The following is a 20133-nucleotide window of genomic DNA, read 5'->3' as shown; positions in this document are numbered from 1 at the left end:
TATTTTAAATATGAAGTTATAACATTTATATGAGTATTTTAAGGAAAATGTCATTATGTTTTAAGTATAAATATATCATGGTTAGTTTTCATTCTAAGCATATTAACAGATCTTACATGGACCTCAAAATAAATTAAACAACTTGCAATCTTGTGACTATTTTATTAATTTATTTATTAAATATAATTTTATTTTTCTCTTTTTTTTTGAATAAACATCAAAAGACATGTACACAAAACATATACATATATAAACACAAGACATGTAAACTATATATGTATGTATCTATCTATGCTTGTGTGCCATGTCCTAGTGCCTAGATTTTTGGAGGTTGCTGTGGCAAACACTTGAAGACTCTTAGACACTTGCCATGCCAAGTGTCTAGGTAACATTAAATAAACAGCCTCCATAATTAGATAACATCAAGTCTAGCAATAAAGCTAAGTTGCTCTCTTTCTACCTTCAACTCTCCACTTCTACACATTCTCTCCTCTTTATTTCATCTTTTCTTCATTTTGTTTATCTTTGTGATACTGTGAAATTTGATAATTCTATTCATAATAAGCTCTAATTGTTATAGCAACACCTTTTCCTTTCCGTTTAAATTCCATTGATGATTTGGGATGTGATTCTAGATTTGTTCTTCAAACGAGGAATTTTTTATGCCACTTCATGGTAACTCTCAATCTATATGTTTAATAGGCATATAGGATTAGAAATGGACCAGGTAGGGTTGGGTTTTCATGCTACCTAGGCCCGACTTCGAAAAAATTTCAAGCTTCTAGCTGGGCCTAGCCCCAAAAAAATTTACCGGACTCTAGCCTGAACTCAGCTTGACCCTAGATCTAAGCCTAGATGGATTGACTTAATCAAGCCTGTCGAGCCCGACTAGGCCAAAAGGCTTGGCATGGCCTGGATCCCAAACCCTGAACCTTTTTACTGAAAAATTGAAATGGTCACCACTGGGAGCCACATTGCCTTTTGCCTTGCTTCCCATGGATCATGCAAAACGAGAGAGAGAGAGAGCAAAGGGGGAGGAGAGAGACTAAGAGGAGAGAGAAGAGAGATGGAGCTTAGAGAGAGGAGAGAGATTGAGAGAGATAGAGAGTGGGGGAGAGAGATAGAGAGTGGGATACACCGAATATAGAGAAAGGTGGGGACTTTAGGAGGGAGAGTGAAGATCAAGTGAGACATAGGAAGAGGAGAGAGAGGTGATCAAGAGAGAGGAGAGAAGTTGGGAGAGGGGGGCACTGGAGAGAGGAGAGAGAAAGATGAAGAGGAGAGCGATGGAGTGAGAGGAGAGAGATTGGGAGGATGAGAGAAGGGGAGAGAGGCATAGAAGGTGGAAGGATGGGGGGTTTTATAATATTTTGGGGCAAACCAAGATGGGTCAGGCTTCAGGCTGGGTTTTGGTCTGGACACATTTTTGTTTGTTTTCTACAACCCAAGCTTGAACTCTCTTGGACCCGGATCAAAACTTGACTTGAAGTCGGCTTGGGCCCATTCCAAACCTAGAGACATGTTACATATATCATGTTAAGAAAACAACTCCAAATTTTAAGTACAATTGTGATGAATATATTCTATTTTTGAAATCGTACGATCATGGTAGGCGATTAATTGAAAATTTCTTTACTCATGAGATTATATATGGAGCCCCATTTTGCTTTATTTGAGATTATATACACTTTGATGACTTATGCAAGTATTTCTTTTAGGTGTGTAATTTGGGTTGGTTAAATCCAAATCTAACCTACCTAACTTGCTCATTTGTCTAAGGCCCAAGGTCTGCCGAATCGGTACCAAGATCCGTACCGGTTGGCGGCTGGTTTGATATGGTACTGATTCAGAACCATATCGAAACACAATACGCAGAGGCATGCCGGTTCCAAATTGACACCATTTTTTTTCAATATTTTTGTGGTTTGATTTTTTGATAATCAATTTTTTTTCAATTTTTTTGATGATTTTAAGTATAGTTTGTTGTTTTTTGATGTTTCTATGATTTCGATATAGCCTAAATGATGCATCTTGATGTTTTAGAGTGATGCAAAATTGAAAATGATTAGTGAGATATTGCATGCTTAAGAAGCAATATGAAATATCCTAAAATCAATTTGTAAGATACAAAAATAAAATAATTCAAACAATTATATATATTTAAAGTACAATATATCGATATCTAAAATATTGTGTCTCTTATAGATATCCGGATCATTAGCATAATCAGGAAGCACATCAGCTTACCCCTCTAACCAAGCGGCGTTGTAGTCCTATACGCTCATTCTATAAGAAACACGCTCTAGGTTATAACCACTTAGATTTTTGACTAAAGCTCTAGCTAATAATATGACTGTGGAGGGGCCAATCTAAATATTTCAGTAGCAAAATTCGACCCGTAAGATGTTTCGGGCTGTGTAAGATAGTAGCCATCAAAAGATGATGCCTCAAATGTACCATATCGATATCTGTATTCATATGGATCATAGACTGCCTGTGGCTGTGGGTAATAGGATCCAATGACTTGAAACATAACACATATATAAATCCTACTCTACGTGCGAGGTCATCTGCAGCTGCATCATGTCCTCTTGAATCATCTCGAGTAGCTTATCTCATATATGCAATTGTATCCTCGCGGGGTCTATCAGATCGTGCACCATGGTCTCTATTCTGTATAGCATACGTAAACTGGGACTAACTAGTGAATTGAAGACCATCCTACAACTGTCTCATAAACAGTAGTCTTATGTCATCCACTCTTTTTCTAGCCAGCAGATCTATGACTACTAGAACTGTTATCGCTTCTCTTTCTAGTCTCTGAATTTGAGTGAATTGACTCCACGCTCTTCATTGGAGCTACAACTGCCTATTCTTTTTCTTTTTGGCTGCATTGAGCAGCTGTCTGTTTATCCTATCTATCCCTCTGCTTGGCTATGCTAGGAGGATAGATGTTGCCCTCCTAATTGAGGTGGCCTCGTCTAAGTAACTTTCGATTATATCTTTACAAGAATGTCTTGGACAAGGAGTCATGTGATGACCAGCTCCCTAGTGACCCCTGTGGTTGTGGCTGATCAATTAGAAGGATGCATGGAATGTTGTGATCTGCCCATTGCCTTGCATCCACCCTAGCCTCGCTGGTTACGAAATTGGCCAGTCATGGAGGCGATCCTAGCTCATTAAGCTTCGGTCCTGCTGCTGGCCCATAAACCATTCAATCATAGGATTATCGTCATTGTCAACGAAAATGTTATGGATCGAATCTATGTACTTTAGCTCAACTTTCTTCTGAATGCACTTCAGCCTCAACCTCAGATTGTAGTAAATATATACAAGGTTATTGAGGTGCTTCTGTGTTAAATGGTGGTTCTACTTGCTGTGGCTGAGAAGAAAGGTAGATCAGTTGTGCTCACAGCCACTCTAAAAGACCGTCTGGAAGAGGATTCAAATAGCTAGCCGTTTAAGATTTCTCGCAGACATACTAAATGAATCCACCATTCAGCTGCAAAAATATTGAAGAAAATTATATATAAGATAGTATCATATTACTAATTATCTAACATCAGATAATAGTTATCGTTGATATGTAATATACATGAATTCATACTTTTCTTACTTACGATAGCTGCCGAGACTCCAAAGCTGTTAGTGCTCTCCCTAAATATTTTTGTCTATAAAAAAGAATCGTGTTATAATATGTTAATTATTGAAGACACGAGTTAACTTACATATGTCACTTAAGTTAACTTATCTCTTTTAGACATAGGGTTGCAACTTTTAGATCAGGCTCCTGGTGAATCATATTACGTAGAGTGGCTAGAAGTTCATCCATATCAAATTGATGTACAGTGTCCTGGAACCTTTGGTTTAAATAGTAAGCTGTAAATAGAGTTTGTAATTGTTTTAGTAAAATTATACTCTTTCTTTATCGAAGTAAAGAGTAGTTCCTTTGTTGAAGTCGTTCCTCTCCTTTTAGGCGAGCTACTTCGTTCCTCTTGTTCCTATTCTCCGATTCCGAATCTGATCTGATCCCGAACACGAAAATCATGGGTATACCCATGACACAGTAAATCAGAGAAAGAAAACTTCCTCCTAGCTAAAGTTGTCTCACCCTGCTTCAAAACTACAGGGCGCGCGCTACGGCTTTTCCGCCTCCGTTTGCTGGAATCGAAATAGTTGAGAACAAAGTGGCAAATACAGGAGCAGTCTAATTTTCAATATTCTTGCTTACCTGCTAGATGCAAGTTTCTACATATCTGGTAGTCTACTGTCACTCAATGATGTCAATATACTCTTGAGCATGCGTCAAATTTGCTTTCTTGATATGATTTTTTGTCCTCTTCATCAGATGATACTAGAAGCCCATCTGAGGGTAGTTCTTGTTGTCCACGACCTAAAGCATTTCGTATAATGGCTTGATAGTCTTTACTATCTTCTCGGCCCGTTAGAATATTTGCCTCATCACCAAGTCCTCCATAATGCTCCCCTCAGTGCTAGCCCTCTCAAATCTGCTTTTCCGCTACTTGGCATTGACAAATATTTGACGTAGGGCTGCTTTCCTCTCGAGGCTATCAAGTGCAATATAGTTAGTAGCAAACTGTATCACACCTAATCTCAAGATCTCTTTCTCTGCATATGTCCTCATCAGTGATAGGATCCATGTATAGTTATAAATATATCTGGTGATGGTTTTGGTTGTCTCCACTGTTTGCTGTACCTTACAAATATTTGCAATGTTCATCAATATAAGGTCAATGTAATATGCATATGGGGTCCAAAAAATATATAGTCGCCACTATATCAAGATCTCTCCGACGACCTTATGTTGTGGCTCATTATCAATGATGACTTGCACGACATTCTCTTCTCCTATCCGATTAATCACCTCCTTAAATAATCTGAGGATGTATATAGCATCGTGCACATGATTGGAAGCATCAACCGACTTTTGGAATAAAGTCTTCGTATCACCGTATGTCAAGAAGTTGATGATGCTCCGCTTGGTAGATCGGTCCAACCATCACATATCACTATCAGTCCATATGTAGGCTACTTGCTCTTGTATGAGGCAATCCACTTTTCTAACTCCTTATTGTTGTCAAGAAGCTCACCATAGATGTCCTTTGGTCTTGGAGGATCTATATTGGGACCGACAGTTTGTATGAAAAAAATGACTGACATATAGTATGTGTTGTTTGCTGCATTCATTTGGATGTGGCTGAAGTGGAACCAGGATCCAGTAACTCACTATATATCCTTGTTCTTATCCTTCTTTAATATAGTGTCAATCCTCTGCTGCTTCGAATCCATATTGGGGAAGGCATGTGAATCTAAATCATGGATGGTGGCTCTTGATGGAATCTCCGTGGAGGATTTTTTTGCTACTAAAGGTCTCCAGCATAGATGCAATATGGCTATCGTCTCTACTAACGGCCTTCCTAAATGGGGAGGTCCTTTTAAACTCTGGATTTGCTCCGCTGGTTGCAGAATTGGAGCCTGACTCACAGTTTGAGAGCCCAAATTGAGCCTATGCTTGGCCACCTCATCCTGTTACGACTGTTCATCCAGGCTCGCTTGAATGGCAGCCTGGATCTGTGCCTTGTCATCTGGAGCGGGCGCCTTTTCTGACTTCTTAGAGTAATAGGAAGGTGCCTCTGCCGCTCGATGGTCCCCCTCCATCTTCTTAGAAATTCTCTTTTTTGCTGCTCTGAAATTAGCGAAGTGCTTCATCAGTTACTGGACCTTTTGTAGGCCATTTCGGTACATTGATACGCCGAAATAACTACCAGCTAGGTGTTGCTTCAACATGGTTGCCCCTCCTCTCTTGAACTTTATGTTGCATTAGTTGCACCTCCAGTTGTGTCAATCCGAGAGCATTTGCCCATTATCTCAATCAATATCATGCTTTGGGTCCTTTTTTCTTGATGTTCAATTCCTGCAGGTTTATCAAATACATCATTTTATTTATTATTTAAAAATAGCAAAATTTTGTTACGATAAAAAAATATATTTTCTACTTCAGAAAATATATCCGACTTATTTAATACGTAGTACCAATGTTTCATTTTTTTGATTTATTTATATATTTTTAATAATTTTAAATTTAGAAATATATTTAAATATTATAAATTCAGAAAAATATATTTTTTACTTCAGAAATACTTATAAAATATGTAATACGTACTATTAATTTTTTATAATTTTTTATTAATTATGCATTTTTAATTATTTTTTAAATTAAAAAATTTAAATATAAATATTTTATAAAATTAGAGCTCAGATATATGAAAAATTCTACCATGGATGTGTCATATATTTTTCTAAGCTCGTGGGACTGCATGAAAGGTAACTTACTATGCGCATAATTGCGTCACAACTTAAATAAATGAACACAAAATTTAGCTAGAGAGTTGCTTGCATGCTCCTAAATAAGATTCTAATTTTACAGTCATTTTTTGAATTTTATTTTTATTTTTTTTAAATTTAGGCCTAGGCTACTATGCACATGATTGCGTCAAAACTTGAATAAATAAACACAATTTAGCTGGAGAGTTGCATTCATGCTCCTAAATAAGATTCTAATTTTACAGTCATTTTTTGAATTTTATTCTTATTTTTTTAAGTTTTAATTCGAAATTTTAGTGGGATTGTGTAGATCATCCATAGATCTGCAATATATCATGAAATTATGCCAAAATCAAAAATTTTGGCATGATCTCTCCTTGTTTTGGAAATTTTGAGGCATTTTTTGGCATTGAAAAGACAAAAGATGAGGAAATGAGGTAGGAAGGGAAAGCATACCTATTTTGGGTTGGATCCTCCTTGAATCGTCGCATTTTTTTGGCCGAGGGCCCCAACACCTAAAAAGAAAGGGAGGGAGAACCGGTTCGAATCGTTTCGAACTGGTGCGAACTAGTTGGTTTGCATCTATTCCTCACGGAACTAGTCGGTTCGCATCGGTTCCTCATGGAGCCGGCCGTTTCGCACCGGTTCGGCAAGAAACCAACCAGTTCGGATCAGTTCCGAGCGGTTCAAGGCCGATTCGGACTGGTTCCGACTGGTTCGAGATTGGTTTCGACTCCCACAGCCGAACCGACCTGGTCCCGCGCCGGGTCAACTTGGTATGGCCTGAACCCAGCGGTTCGGCCCGATTCGGCAGACCATGGTCTAAGCCCAACATGCTCGTATCCTCCTCTCACTCCATCCACCCTCTCTTCCCCTTGTTGGTACGTCATCCATGGGTCACCATACCCCATGCAGCTCTCCCCCCTCAATCATCGCCAGGGCGTGCCCTAGCTCCTTTCTCTTTGGCTGGGGCCAGGTCGATCTCTAGACTTGGTCCTAGGGATTGGCCCAAGCTTCGGTTGGGTTTTCAGGACTTGAGGTCAGGCCAGCTGAGTTTGAGCTAGGACTTGAACTCTCGATACCGTGCCTAGGCTCAGCCATCTATTTGCAACTAATTGTAGATTTCAAAATTTAGAATAGCTGTTAAATTGAATATGATTGTAGAGTCCAACATTTCAAAATGAACCCTTGGCTTTGGAAATCAAGTTTTAGCCTTTCAAGATAACACTTAGATTGGCATAGGTTGAAAATACAAGATAAAGTCAACAAAATGATGCACAATAGAAATCTTTGCAAAGAAATCCCTAGGTTTTAGAAATGACCTTATGGTGTAGACTTTCAATGCCGAAAATAATATTGATAGTTGCTAGAAAAACCAAGCTAACCTTAAAATTCAATGGCACGGGAAAGTTACTCCAAAGAAACCATAAATCCTTTCCCAAGATTCGCTTCCTGCAGCTCCTTCTTCTTGAAGCCCATGCACATTTCCATTTTCTCCATAGCTTGCTCTCCTTAGCTCTCAGATTCTGCAGGGATTCTGCAAAGAAATCCCTGGTTGGTTGAGGTCAGTCAGTTACTATGGTTGGTCAGTGTGACCCTCAGATTCTACAAGTAGATTTATGAGAAAAAGATGTACCAAAGACATGCTTGTTTAGATAAATGTCCCTTTTAATTTTTCATTTTTATTTTTAGTGATCTTTTAAAATTACATGTCAAGGTTTGCCGTACTGTACCAAACTAGGCAGTATGTGGTACTGGTTTGGTACCGGTATATGGTACAAGGGGCCTACCGACACTCGAGATGCCGAATCGGCCCCATACTGTACCATGTTGACACAATGATAGTGGGGCAACAGTACGGAGCCCGATACCGAGATGGCGTACCTTGTTATTTGTAAATAATGAACTATTCCCCATTTAAGTTCAGCAAAAATACTTAAAACTTTAAATTCCTTTAAAATAAAAGGTTAAAGTTTGCAACTTGAGTAAAAATTTCAGAGTTTTGGTTCTAGATTGAAATAGAAATATTTAAATGTAAAAAAATCTCAAATATTAATTATTTTAATTGTGTGTTATACCAAAAAACATTGCTTTAATCAAGAAAATGGCAAGAGAAGTTATAGATCTTAATCTCCAATTGATTTCGTCTCATATAGCAGTAATCGGCACTTAACACTCTTACTGAATTATTTAATTTCATGTTTTGCATACATACAGATTTGCATTTTTGTAAGGTAGATTAGGTTTTTAGATAATCATCTCTTTTATCCTTCTTTATATGATTTTTGGCATTTTGAGTTTAGTATTCATGGTCACATGAGAACACTATGTTTTTTGTAGATATTGGTGGCTCTTCAGGCTGCGCTAACAGTTATTGGTAACATAACTATGTGCATTGCTGCATTTCGCATATTCAAAGCATCTCAAGAAGGCTCCAAAAGCTCTTAGGTCTTTTTCAACACATTGTCACAATTCTTTATCTGCTTCAAATAAAACAACAATTGTAATGAGAGTTATGCTGTTTTTTTGTGTTTTCTTCTTAGTTGATGACCATTACTAATCTCTTTATAGATAAAAATATGGAGGTCTTCAATATTTTAGTTTTCTGCTACCAAAAAATGGCTTGACAAAACACACTGCCCATAATTACACAACCTAACTGGATATAGCTGAGTCAAGCCAAAATGATTGACTGATGTTGAGAATAGAATGTCAAGTGACCTGAGTTTTGCCTGGAAACTCAGCAAGTCATTGGATGCTTACCTTGTTACCATCAATCCAAGTTTAGCATTTCCCTATGGAAACCTATGTGGGAAACTGTTTTTTTTTATATAACAAATGGACAAAAGGGATGGAGAGCAGTTTTTTCTTTTCTTTCTTTTCTTTTCCTTTTTATTATTATTTTTTTCACCAAGGCACTGATATCTCAGTATAATCATGTTTGTCTTTTTTCTTTCATTCAATTATTTTGAGTTTCACAGATTCAGATGTTTTTAGATGGTTGATTACTTAATAATGAGTATCAACATGAGAGAGAGAGAGAGAGACTTATTATTTAAATTTTTTCTAGGTGTCCGACCACTTGGCCTTAACCATTAAAAGTACCTTATCATGGTTTACCGTGGAACCAAATGTGTTATGAGTTTAGATATGGCCAAGGACTTCTGCATTGCAAATGTGTTATGAGTTTATATATGGCCAAGGACTTCTGTATTGCAAATGTGTTGTGAGTTTAGTTGTTAAACTTGAGGTAAGCATTAGCATACTAATCTGTCTGAGTATCCTTAAGAAGTTATTACTTGGTTTCTTGTCTTCCACCATGTCACCTTCAAGATGACGAGGCTGGGGTGCCTTGTATGTGTTGCTACCAGTTATTTGACTGTGCCAGTGCAAGATGCTGGAAATCAAATTGTGAGCAAGGGGTAAGGTATCAAAACTCATGTGGTAGCTGCATTTCCTTCAGGGGAAAAGTCAATTTTGGAGTGCTTTGCATGGCCTGTTTGTCAATATGATTGACGTGGCCATTCGAACATCTTTTTAAGCCTGGTGATCCTGGTGCCGCATTTTTTTGACCAAGAATTAGACATCTAATGCTTTCTGGTCGATATATTTGGCAGTAATGCACTTATCATAGTTTTCTATTATTGACATTGTTAAATACTTGTTTTATCAGTTCAATGGCAATTTGTCATGTGGTAGTTTAATTACCTTGGTTGTTTTCCTATTGCTGTTTTCTGTATGACATTGCTACTCCAAAATGAATCTTTTGTATCTAGTTTTTTCCCCCTTGATGGTGTTTTCTGTGTGACATTGCTATTTCAAAAATAATCTTTTGAATTCAAAGAATACATACTCTATTTGTTAGTCATAGAGACTGCAGGTTAACAGTCCCTTGTGGTTTCCTATATTGGTATGCAGTTATTTCTAGCTGGCTTTGCCTTGACAGAGACTAGGGAATGCTTTCTTCTGATTTTAATAAAACCCAGGAGCTGTTTCAGTTAACAATATGATCCTACAATGTTGCTTTTGGGAATGCAACGAGCATATTATATGGTTTATCGTGTGAGAAGTTGGTTTCTTGTGGTTTGAGATTGCTTTCCTCTGCAGCTCTCCTCCTTTTAACTCTTGTTATGCCAGTTCACTGTCATGGCCGTATAAAAGGAGGGTGGTATGCAACTAGTGGTGAGTACTTGGATATCTACGTATTGGTGATGGTGATTGCGATAATGGAGCATTCTCTGTCTTAGAGAGTAATTGATTGCTTGAGATAATGCCTTGCGCGTGCGGATGGATCAATGCTCGAGAGTGGACCTTATGAGGCATGAATTGTGACATTGCAATAGGAGCAATGAGTGCATGGGAGCTACGTCAACGGTGTATTAAGACATCAAGGAAAGCCACTTGAAGCACCCAGAGGTATTGGGAGGGATGTTTCATATCCCTGTTGACTAACCTTTTTCTGTCTTGTGATGGAAGTGGTCCTAGTCTTTTGTGTGCTCCTGCTTCAAAACTCCATCCTTCAATATTCAAAGGCATGATGATTGATATGATGCTGACAATGTTGGCTCTGATCTTTGAGTGCAATGGTATGGTAGGAAGAGCCTCTATCAGAGCAATTGGATTAACAGAGTTGATGGTGGGGATCACTTTCAGAATGTTCCCTTCTGGTTACGAGTTAAACTCTGCATGGCCCACTGACTTGAGGGAAGTTTGAAGGTAAAGGAAGACTGGTTTTGGACCTTTTGGTAGACTCATAGTATGATAGTATTTAGGTTGTGGGTTTTTTGGGCTAGTGACAGAATTCCGGACATTATCAATGCCGACAATATGCTTTACCAGATTTGGATTTTGGATCGGTTCTTGGGGATGCAGAGTGAAATGGTGATCGATCTATGAGTGGATTGTTTCGATGATGCTTGGCTGTAAGTGTAGGGAATCATTATTTTTTATTTGGGTGCTTGCTTAGGCTGATAAGGACCATAATAATATTTCTCTTCAAAGTATGTTCCACATATGAAGATGTCTTATTTTGATACTGAATTTTCTGGGTGAGTTCAATAATTCTCTGATCAATATTACTATAAAATGTCGAGTTAAAGATAAGAAGATAGTTTTCACTTCTGGAGATTTGTTGAAATTTACTTACATTTAATGAGAGATGAACAACTTATGCTAGAACTCCACATGGTGATTGATTGATGAGACTAGGAGTATATGAAGAAGTAGCATACCAAATTTACAACTGATGCTTGTCTGTAATCTTACGGATATGTACTTCAGGTGCTATACTTCCATTTTTCTTTGTATTTATTCTCTTTCATTAAATATATATGGGTTAAATGTTAAATGGTCAATTTTTGATAAAAAAATTTAAACATTTCAGAACAAATGACGGGTCATCATAATTGAAAATACATGCTGTTATTTTTATCATCATTTTTAAATATCTAGAATTCAAAAATTTATATATTTTAGAGATCTTAAATTTACTCACCTGGTAGATATAAAACTGGATGGTATTGATTATGTTAGGATGCTAATATATATATATATATATATATATATATATATATATATATATATATATATATAGAGAGAGAGAGAGAGAGAGAGAGAGAGAGAGAGAGAGAGAATATGATTGAAAAGAAGAATTGAGGCTCATCCTCGGATAGGTATTAATCCTTATTTTATGGTATTGACGGCCTTTTGGTATTTATCATTATACTAAGTATGTAAGGACTAAGCATCAATTAGCAAGATCTACCAATGAAAAAAAAAAAAATCAAATGGTAGACAAACAAAGATTGATATAAGTTTGAAATCTACTTTATTGATTATGATTTATATATTTTAAAATTAGTATCTATGAGATAATCAAAGATTTTTATTTTTGTATATTCTTCCTTTCTCTTGTTTGAATAAAAAAGATTACATATAAAATATTTTATTTTTATTTTTTTTACGTTGAAACAATAAAAAAGGGATTTGAATTCAATGCAAGATTAGTTTAACAAGTGTTGTATTCCAATGTACCCACGCCCGAAGGTCTACTACAAACTGGTTCCAACTGGCTTTTTTTTTCGGTTTTTTTCCCCCCCATCGACCCAGGTCTCAATGGAGAGAGGAGAGGAGAGGGAGAGAGAGAGGAAACCGGTTCGTCCGGTTTCTAGAGGTAACATTGGCATGCACAAGGACAAACGTATGAGCATGAAGCACAAATCATTTGTCTTTGTCCTCAGCATAAGTGGAAGAACCAAGTGCCGGCTATCACACGCCAATTGCATCATAATAGCCATTCCTCTTCCTAATGTGTAATGGGAGTACAAAACATGAGCTGGATTTGCTGTAGACTTATGTTGGAGAATAGTTTTGTCCAGGTTAAAAAGGTTTGAGAAATAATTGGAGGTATTGAAATGGTGGGGGGCTAAAGTGGGACATCCATAGTTTGTCTGTTTGGTAAAATTTTTAGGGTTTTTTACATTAATATCCTCCTAAATATCGGATTTTACATAAATATCATTTTAAAATTGATATTTGCATGTATACCATCGTGTAAAACACTTGTTTTGTCATTCTATCATTTTTTTTATTTTTATTTTTGCATATCTACTCATGCTATCTAACGACGTTAAAAAATTAACGGTTTCAAATTAAAATGACTAAAAAACTCTTAATGAATAGACATGCAAATAGATCGTGATTTCGATAGCAGGAGAAGAAGAGAGAAACAATAGCGTAATTTTAAACTTTTATTTTATTATTAATTAATATAAACATGTTTTTTTTATACCATTAGAACAATCGTTATATTATAGGCATTTGTACAATAACAGAGTTTTACGAGGGTATACATGCAAATATCAATTTTAGAAAGGTATTCATGCAAAATTTAATATTTAGAAGGGTATCCATGCAATAAATCCAAATTTGTATCTAGTTTGTGGGTAACAAGTGCCCAAAAATTTTCTAAAATCCTATTCACTCTCTAGAAATTAAAAGATCCTGAAGGGAAAATTAACAGGATAAAACAGAACAAACTAGAAAAAAATCAACAATAGGTTATCTCTTTGTTTATCCTCAGGCAACCAAACGCATAGCATCAGTAATTATTCATCTCAAAAAAATGAGTTAGCAAAAATTTAAAAAGTTCAAACCACTATGATGTATGCTCATGATTCCATTAATTTTAAAAATATCCGATATATGTAGTCCCTTTCTAACAAGCAAAGGAAGGTTGCTACTATTATTATATTACCAAATTTATTTTCGTATTTGATTGATGTAAATAATCCGTTTCACTTTACAATGTGATGGTCGTTGGCTCAAAAAGTTGGGTTCTAGTAGCAAGGAAAAATCTGATATGGAAATATCTCATATTTTTTCAGTTTATTATGTTATAATGATACATGTTCTACCCTTCTAAACAATTCAATGGTGTCGCAATGAGGGTGTATTTGATGTTATTTTTTATTTATAGAAACAATCCATAGATAATGGACTATAAAATGGAGTAATCCTCCCTTACATATTCCTAGGGTGCCTTTGGTTTGTCATATCCGAGGTTTGTTTCGTGAAATCGAAATAACCAGAATCACTGATTGGGGCACTTCCAAAAAAATAATTAAATAGAGAGGTACGTCTGAAAAATCAAAATTTTATGTAAACCTAGTAGAATGATATTCAATTATTGGGGTGAGAGATGAGATTAAGTTTTAGAAGATTGGGGCATTTTCATTCTCTCGTGGGATGGGAATGAGATTTATTTCCAACTGAATGACTAGAATCGGAGTTACTCATTGTTATTTCTATTATGGAGTCCAATTTTCTCCAACCAAACACATCCCTAATCTTCTTTTTTTTTTTTTTTTTAAGTGCTGGAACGGGCATTTCATACATCACGGATACGAATACATCCAATAGAATCAGAAAACAAAAGGTCCCAAAGTGCTCCGGGCATCTCTCTCCTCAGACCATAGGGTACCTCCTGAGTGGCTCACTACATGTCACGCCCCGAACCCATCACCCGGGTCGACCACGTGACACGGCCACATAATTCCTAAAGTAGAACCCTAAAGATCATGTAAGGCCTAGAAGGTACAATATTAACATAAATGTCAAAATTAATGATTAATGTAATTAAATCAAATCCAACCAAAATGTACTGATTACATAAATTATTAATTTTGGCATTTTTGTGAATATTGTACCTTCTAGGTCTTACATGATCTCTAGAGTTCTACTTTAGGGATTATGTGGCCGTGCCGAGGACGGCTCTTGTCCGATGGTGGGAAGGATGTGAGGCCCAATAGTCCCACATCAAAAAGACTCGTTCTAGAGTCTGGGCATATGAGGCGGGTGTCTCCTAATCCTGCAGACACGTTTTGGGTGGAAAATGAAATCGGGGAGGGGTGAAGGACGCTTGCGTGAAGGTCCGGAACCGGACAATATCTGGCAGGGGAGGCCCTTATTTTCCCCTCATGTGGCCCCCACGTGGGCACTGGGTGCCTCACGTGCTTCGCGTAGGCGGAGGCGTGATATTTGGTATCAGAGCTTAAGGTTAAGGTATCCTATGGTTTAGGTTCAGGTGAGTGTGAGTAGGGAATTATGATAGAAAAACTATCAGAGATTTGGTTTATAATCATTTGAGATTGTAACAAGAATGATATTATAATCTAAGGTTTAAGACCACTAGGGACTGTGGCCTTAGTGGCATCAGAGTTTGAGGTTTAAGATCATTGAAAATTGTGACAAATTGAAATCTGAGCATATGTTGAAGATCATTAGGGATCGTGACAGAAATATATCATAGCTTAAGGTTATGATCACTTGGGACATGACAATTAATTTCAGTGCTTAAGGTGTAAGATCACTGGGCATTGTGATAAAATGTATGCATCGGGTTTGGTTATTGTGAGTGTGGAAGGAAAGTATAAATTGTCTTTGATCATGATTACAGGTTTGACCTAAGATAAGTGTAGGAAGATTAACAATGGCATGCCGGTTATACCATGTTCAGATATTATTTAAATGACTTGGAAGTTCAAACTTGATATGAGTTGTGATATAATCGTACTTTTGGTTTTGCTACTAATTATTAGAGTGTGATTTGTACATACATCTTCCGTATTATTGGAGTGGGCTAAGAAAGATTTTTTGTAGTATTAGTGCAGAATGTTTTTCGAGGTTAAATTTGTATGTGGATTATATTTGGAATTGATATGTTTGAATATTGTAAATTGGCGTATTTCTATTAGTAGATTAAATTCTTAAGGCCATATAGTATGCAAATTGGTGGAATATTCTAATTATTTGAATTTGTATATTTGGATTGGGCTACTGAATTTTTCTTATAATTGTTGGAGACTATTGGATGTGTTAACTTGAACTCAAGTCTAGGTTTATGATCTAACCAGAAATCGTTGTCATTGTAAAATACAATATTGAATAGAGATTTTGATTTTGAGATGCTTATGTGAGTTATTATGTATAGCATTGATCATAGACATTAAGGATTTTGGTGAAGAAGGATTTGGAGGTTGATAGAGTTAATTCCTACTCATAGTGATATTGGCTCAACAGTTCTAACCTATTGAATTTGAAGTAAATTCTGTTGGAAGGAAAATCAATGTAGATTTTCTAATTAAATTGCTAAGGGAATACAAGAATTACCCCCTTTAAATTAAACCTAGATATTTTGGATTCTAAGAAGGTTGTAGAGATCACGTAGTGACCTTAAACTTGACTAAAGGATTGGAGGTTAGTTATGGTAAGTATACTCTATATAAATCGAGGACAAAAAGATCTAGAGGTTTTAACTCTGGTTCTACTTGAAAATTTAAAATTTGGATTTTCTTAGTCTCGATGCAAAGTGATACTTTGGTCAGAAATCATTTTGTGACTTTAGAGAATTTGATGAGTTAGATCAGAGTGTGCAGCGGAAGTGTAGTGGTTTGAGTTATTTTGAAACCGATCAGGAAAAAAAATAATAATACCTTGATTTGAAAGGTATTATTATGGAAGATTTGGGTTAGTTTTCTAGTAGAGGGGAATGTCGTTGATTCTGTGCCTACTGGAAGTAGTTATGGGCTCTCCTATTTTTGATAATTCTAAGAAAAATTTTGGGGCATCTCAAAATTAGCGTTAACAGATTGATAGCTCTGCGATTAAGCTTGGGCCTGGAATGATTTAATATAGTTCTTCGACTGCTAGCTCTGACATTGTTAATATACCTATTTGAACAGGTTTGCGGTTATCTTAGGGTAAAGGTTGATCATTTAATCACAGGCAAAGTTAAGAAAAGAAATATGATTATAGAATATTAAGAGCATTTGATACTAAAGATTTCTCCTATTTCTGTTAAGCCAAATATGATCTCAATGTAGAATCAAGAGAAATTAATTTTCTTGGGATATAATTATGGTATTTTAATCCAAGGTTGGGAGTTTGGAATTCTTTTGAAGGAGATAAAAAAAAACTTCCTATGTGTGGTAAATAGAAAGGATCAAGTTTTGAGATGCTGTGATTTTTGTATGTCAAAATCTTGTGAGTAGGTACTCCGAGAGGGAGACTATTTGAGATCTTGGGGATGATATAATGGATGCATATTTTTAAAGTTTGAGGCTTCAAGTAAGTTAATTTCGAGAACAAAATTTTTTTAAGGGGGAGAGTATGTAATACCCCGAAGAAAAAAAAATGGTTGACGGGCTGGCCCGAAAAGACCGGGCCCATCCATCATTTACGATCGTGCCCTACGCACGATCGTGGGAGAAGAAACGGAAAGAGGGGGGATTGCAGGGGGCGGCGTTAGAGAGGTTGATCGCCGGAGGAGGCCGATCGTCGGGGGAGGGTGATCGCCGGAGAAGGGACAGTGGAAGCTATAAGTTTTCTCCCTTCAACGAAGATCGCCACCAATCACACGAAGAGGCCTTGGATCCGTGCGTAAAAAACTCAAGATTTCTCCTTCGATTCCTTGCCGGAAAGGTCGCCGGAACACCCTGCCGAATCGAGGTAAGCATGGCTCGTCCTTTGCGTTTCATTTGCTTGGTTTTTGGGTCGAGTTGGTGGGGTTTTGGCCGATGAATCGTCGGAGAAGAGTCCGAAACAGGGATACCCTATTTCGGCCTCTCTCTTCTGGAGCTCGCCGCCACCGGCTGCCGGGTTGGCCGGGATTCTTGGCAGGTGGGGTTGAATCGGGACTGTGGGAGGATTTGGGAGGGATTGCAGGTTTGTTTGGAGATGGGGGATGGCGGATCTGAGGTCTTCTTCCTCGTGAACCCGTCCTCTCCTCCTCTTCCCCTCGTCGGTTGGCCACCGGCAGCGACGACGGCGGTCATGGGCCACCGTGGCTGCCGTCGGGTGGGGGGGGGGGAGCCAAGCCACCATCATGGTGGCCTTCTGTCGATGATGCTGGAGGGGAGGGAAGGTCTGTCGGTTCTTGGAGAAGAAGAGAAAAGATCTCTTCTTCCCTCCCTCTCTTGGCCAGCCACCATCGCCGGCGACTGCAACAGTGGCGGCCGGCGATGGTTCGGCCAGTGGTGGCCAAGGGTCGAGAGGGTTGTGGCCGAGGGTTGGGCAGGTGGCAGCTGCTGCCCTTGGACCAAGAAATGGGGAAGGGGAGATGTACTCCCATCCGTGAAGGGTCTTCTTCCCTTCTCTCTCGTTCATCCTTTGGTCTTTTCACCGAGACCGGCCATCGTCGTCGGCATGGCGGCGGCCATGGCTGGCGACGACATAGACCAGTGGTACAAGGTGGGGAGTTGGGCCTCCCTGACTGCCCCTAAATCTGGAGGGGTTGAGATGATTGGAGACCTGGTAATGGGTCCCAAGGTAGATGTAAGTTATGGTTTAGAATATTTTAATATTAAATAATTTAGTTCGTGATTTATAATGATGTTGTAGGGGAAGAGTCAGCGGTGCCAGGAGGTTTGGATCAGGGGACTCAGCACCCCAGCTCGTAGGTTGTGATTCGGATCCGTGTTTGTGTCAGTCTACATTCCTGTAAGAATTCCTGCATCTGAGCACCTCTATGCATATATTTGATTTATCATTGGATTTATTTTATAATTATGTTATTGTTTTATGAGCTGATACGATACCTATGAGGCGTGCATTTTGTTTATTATGAAAATATTGAAATAAATTCATTTGGGAAGAAATAACATATTTCTTGAGAATTTATGAAAATATATGATGTGATGGAAATGTGATTAAATATGTAAAACTAGACATGTAAAATGGGTTGGACTAACCTTGTCATGAGATAGCCTCTACGAGCTTATGCGTAGGATAGCTGCCACGAGCTGATGTGTGGGATAGCCTCCACGGGCTTACGCGTGGGATAGCTGCCACGAGCTTATGCGTGGAATTTGTGCAGTCTTGGACTGGGACATGATCTTGGTTAGTCCAAAGCCAGAAGTGATAAATTCTAAAACTTGGGAATCAGAGTAATACGTGAAGGGATTACATAATGTGAAAAGGGATTTATGTATATGAAATGGTTATATATACTTGTTGTTTGTTGAGCTTTGAAAATGATGAAATGGCATTTATTTGTTACTTTGATGATTTTATCATTATTACTGTGTGTGGCTGTTGGGATTCTTACTGGGTTGGAAAAACTCATACTATACTTACTTTCTTTTTCAGAAGCACTGGATTCATAGAATCTGTCGGGTGGGACAAGAAGTTAGATCGATCTAGAGTCAGACTGCTAGATAGTTAGAAGTAGCTTATCTTTTATTTATGGATATTTGAAATTATGTAATAAATAAGTACATTTTAGTTGGTTTGGTTTAAATACATTAATTATGGATTTATTGGAATTTTTGTTTATCTTAGGCCTTGCATGATCTTTAGGGCACTGCTTCCACTGTCTCTTCTCCGGCGATCATCCTCCCCCGACGATCGGCCTCCTCCGGCAATCGACCTCTCTAACGCCGCCTCCCTGCAATCTTCCCTCTTCCCGTTTCTTCTCCCACGATCGTGCCTAGGGCACGACCGTAAATGGTGGATGGGCCTGGTCTTTTCGAGCCGGCCCGTCAACCATTTTTTTTCGGGGTACTACACTACATAAGCTGCCACCTAGTTGGCTGTCCCATTGGCCTCACGATATACATGCATAGCCTGAAATGTAACATCCTCCCTCGCCATCTTCCAAATGTCGCGGAAGAGGGGATGATCTCCTCTATAACTGCTTGGGCCCTTTCGGATCCAGCTGATCACCGTGGCCGAATCTTCCTTCAGTAAGACTGAACTCACCTGAAGCCCTCGCCATGCATAACACATACCCATCCAGATAGTCTACAGCTCTGTCCTAGAAACCGAGGTGCCAAAAATCTGACAACCTCCCGCTGCCACTGCACAAGAACTCAGCCCCCTGGTGACACATCCCTAATCTTCACAAACATCAATAAAAACAGGATTTTGTTTGAGGTTTTGGTACATCAACAAAAAAACTGTCCTGTCAATTTAGTAAGTTTGCACCTTCAATCCCATGATTCTTTGACTGGCTGGGCAGGTGGATTGCAGCAATTCTCATCTACCCGTGATTTCCTGTCCCCGTCACTGCCGCGAACTCCGCTGGCTTTAGAAGGTATCTCTCTCATATCACAAATGCATATGTCGTCATAGTCAATGATCGCCTCACAACAAATTTGAAGTACCCACGCTTCCACCAGAGCAGCCAAACTGAACCCCGTGAGGTGTCCTGGTCAAATGAGAGCCAGAGAGAGGAGCCTTTGGAAATTATAGGGAGAGGGGGACAAAAGCAATTATGAGGAATAAGAACAA

The 20133-nt window shown here is 38.3% G+C and overlaps 1 protein-coding gene across 3 annotated transcripts in view; it reads left to right on the top strand.

The window, feature by feature from the left end:
* LOC103696264 (ycf49-like protein) overlaps positions 1 to 19166 on the top strand; it is a 38500-nt gene extending 19334 nt beyond the window's left edge. Inside the window, exons 4-5 of one of the 3 annotated variants that reach the window (XM_039117934.1) lie at positions 8686 to 8793; positions 18991 to 19166. In XM_039117934.1, the coding sequence (XP_038973862.1) occupies positions 8686 to 8793 (108 nt within the window). In that variant the 3' untranslated portion in view covers positions 18991 to 19166. Of the gene's footprint in view, positions 1 to 8685; positions 8946 to 18243; positions 18266 to 18990 lie in introns of those variants that run through there. The other 2 variants (XM_039117935.1, XM_008777825.3) reach the window with 2 other exon arrangements.
* Positions 19167 to 20133: the final 967 nt, after the last annotated feature.

Source organism: Phoenix dactylifera, unplaced genomic scaffold, assembly GCF_009389715.1.
Source record: "Phoenix dactylifera cultivar Barhee BC4 unplaced genomic scaffold, palm_55x_up_171113_PBpolish2nd_filt_p 000288F, whole genome shotgun sequence".
NCBI lineage: Eukaryota > Viridiplantae > Streptophyta > Magnoliopsida > Arecales > Arecaceae > Phoenix > Phoenix dactylifera.
Note: the sequence above shows the minus strand (reverse complement) of the source record. Positions and strands in the feature narration are given on the sequence as shown.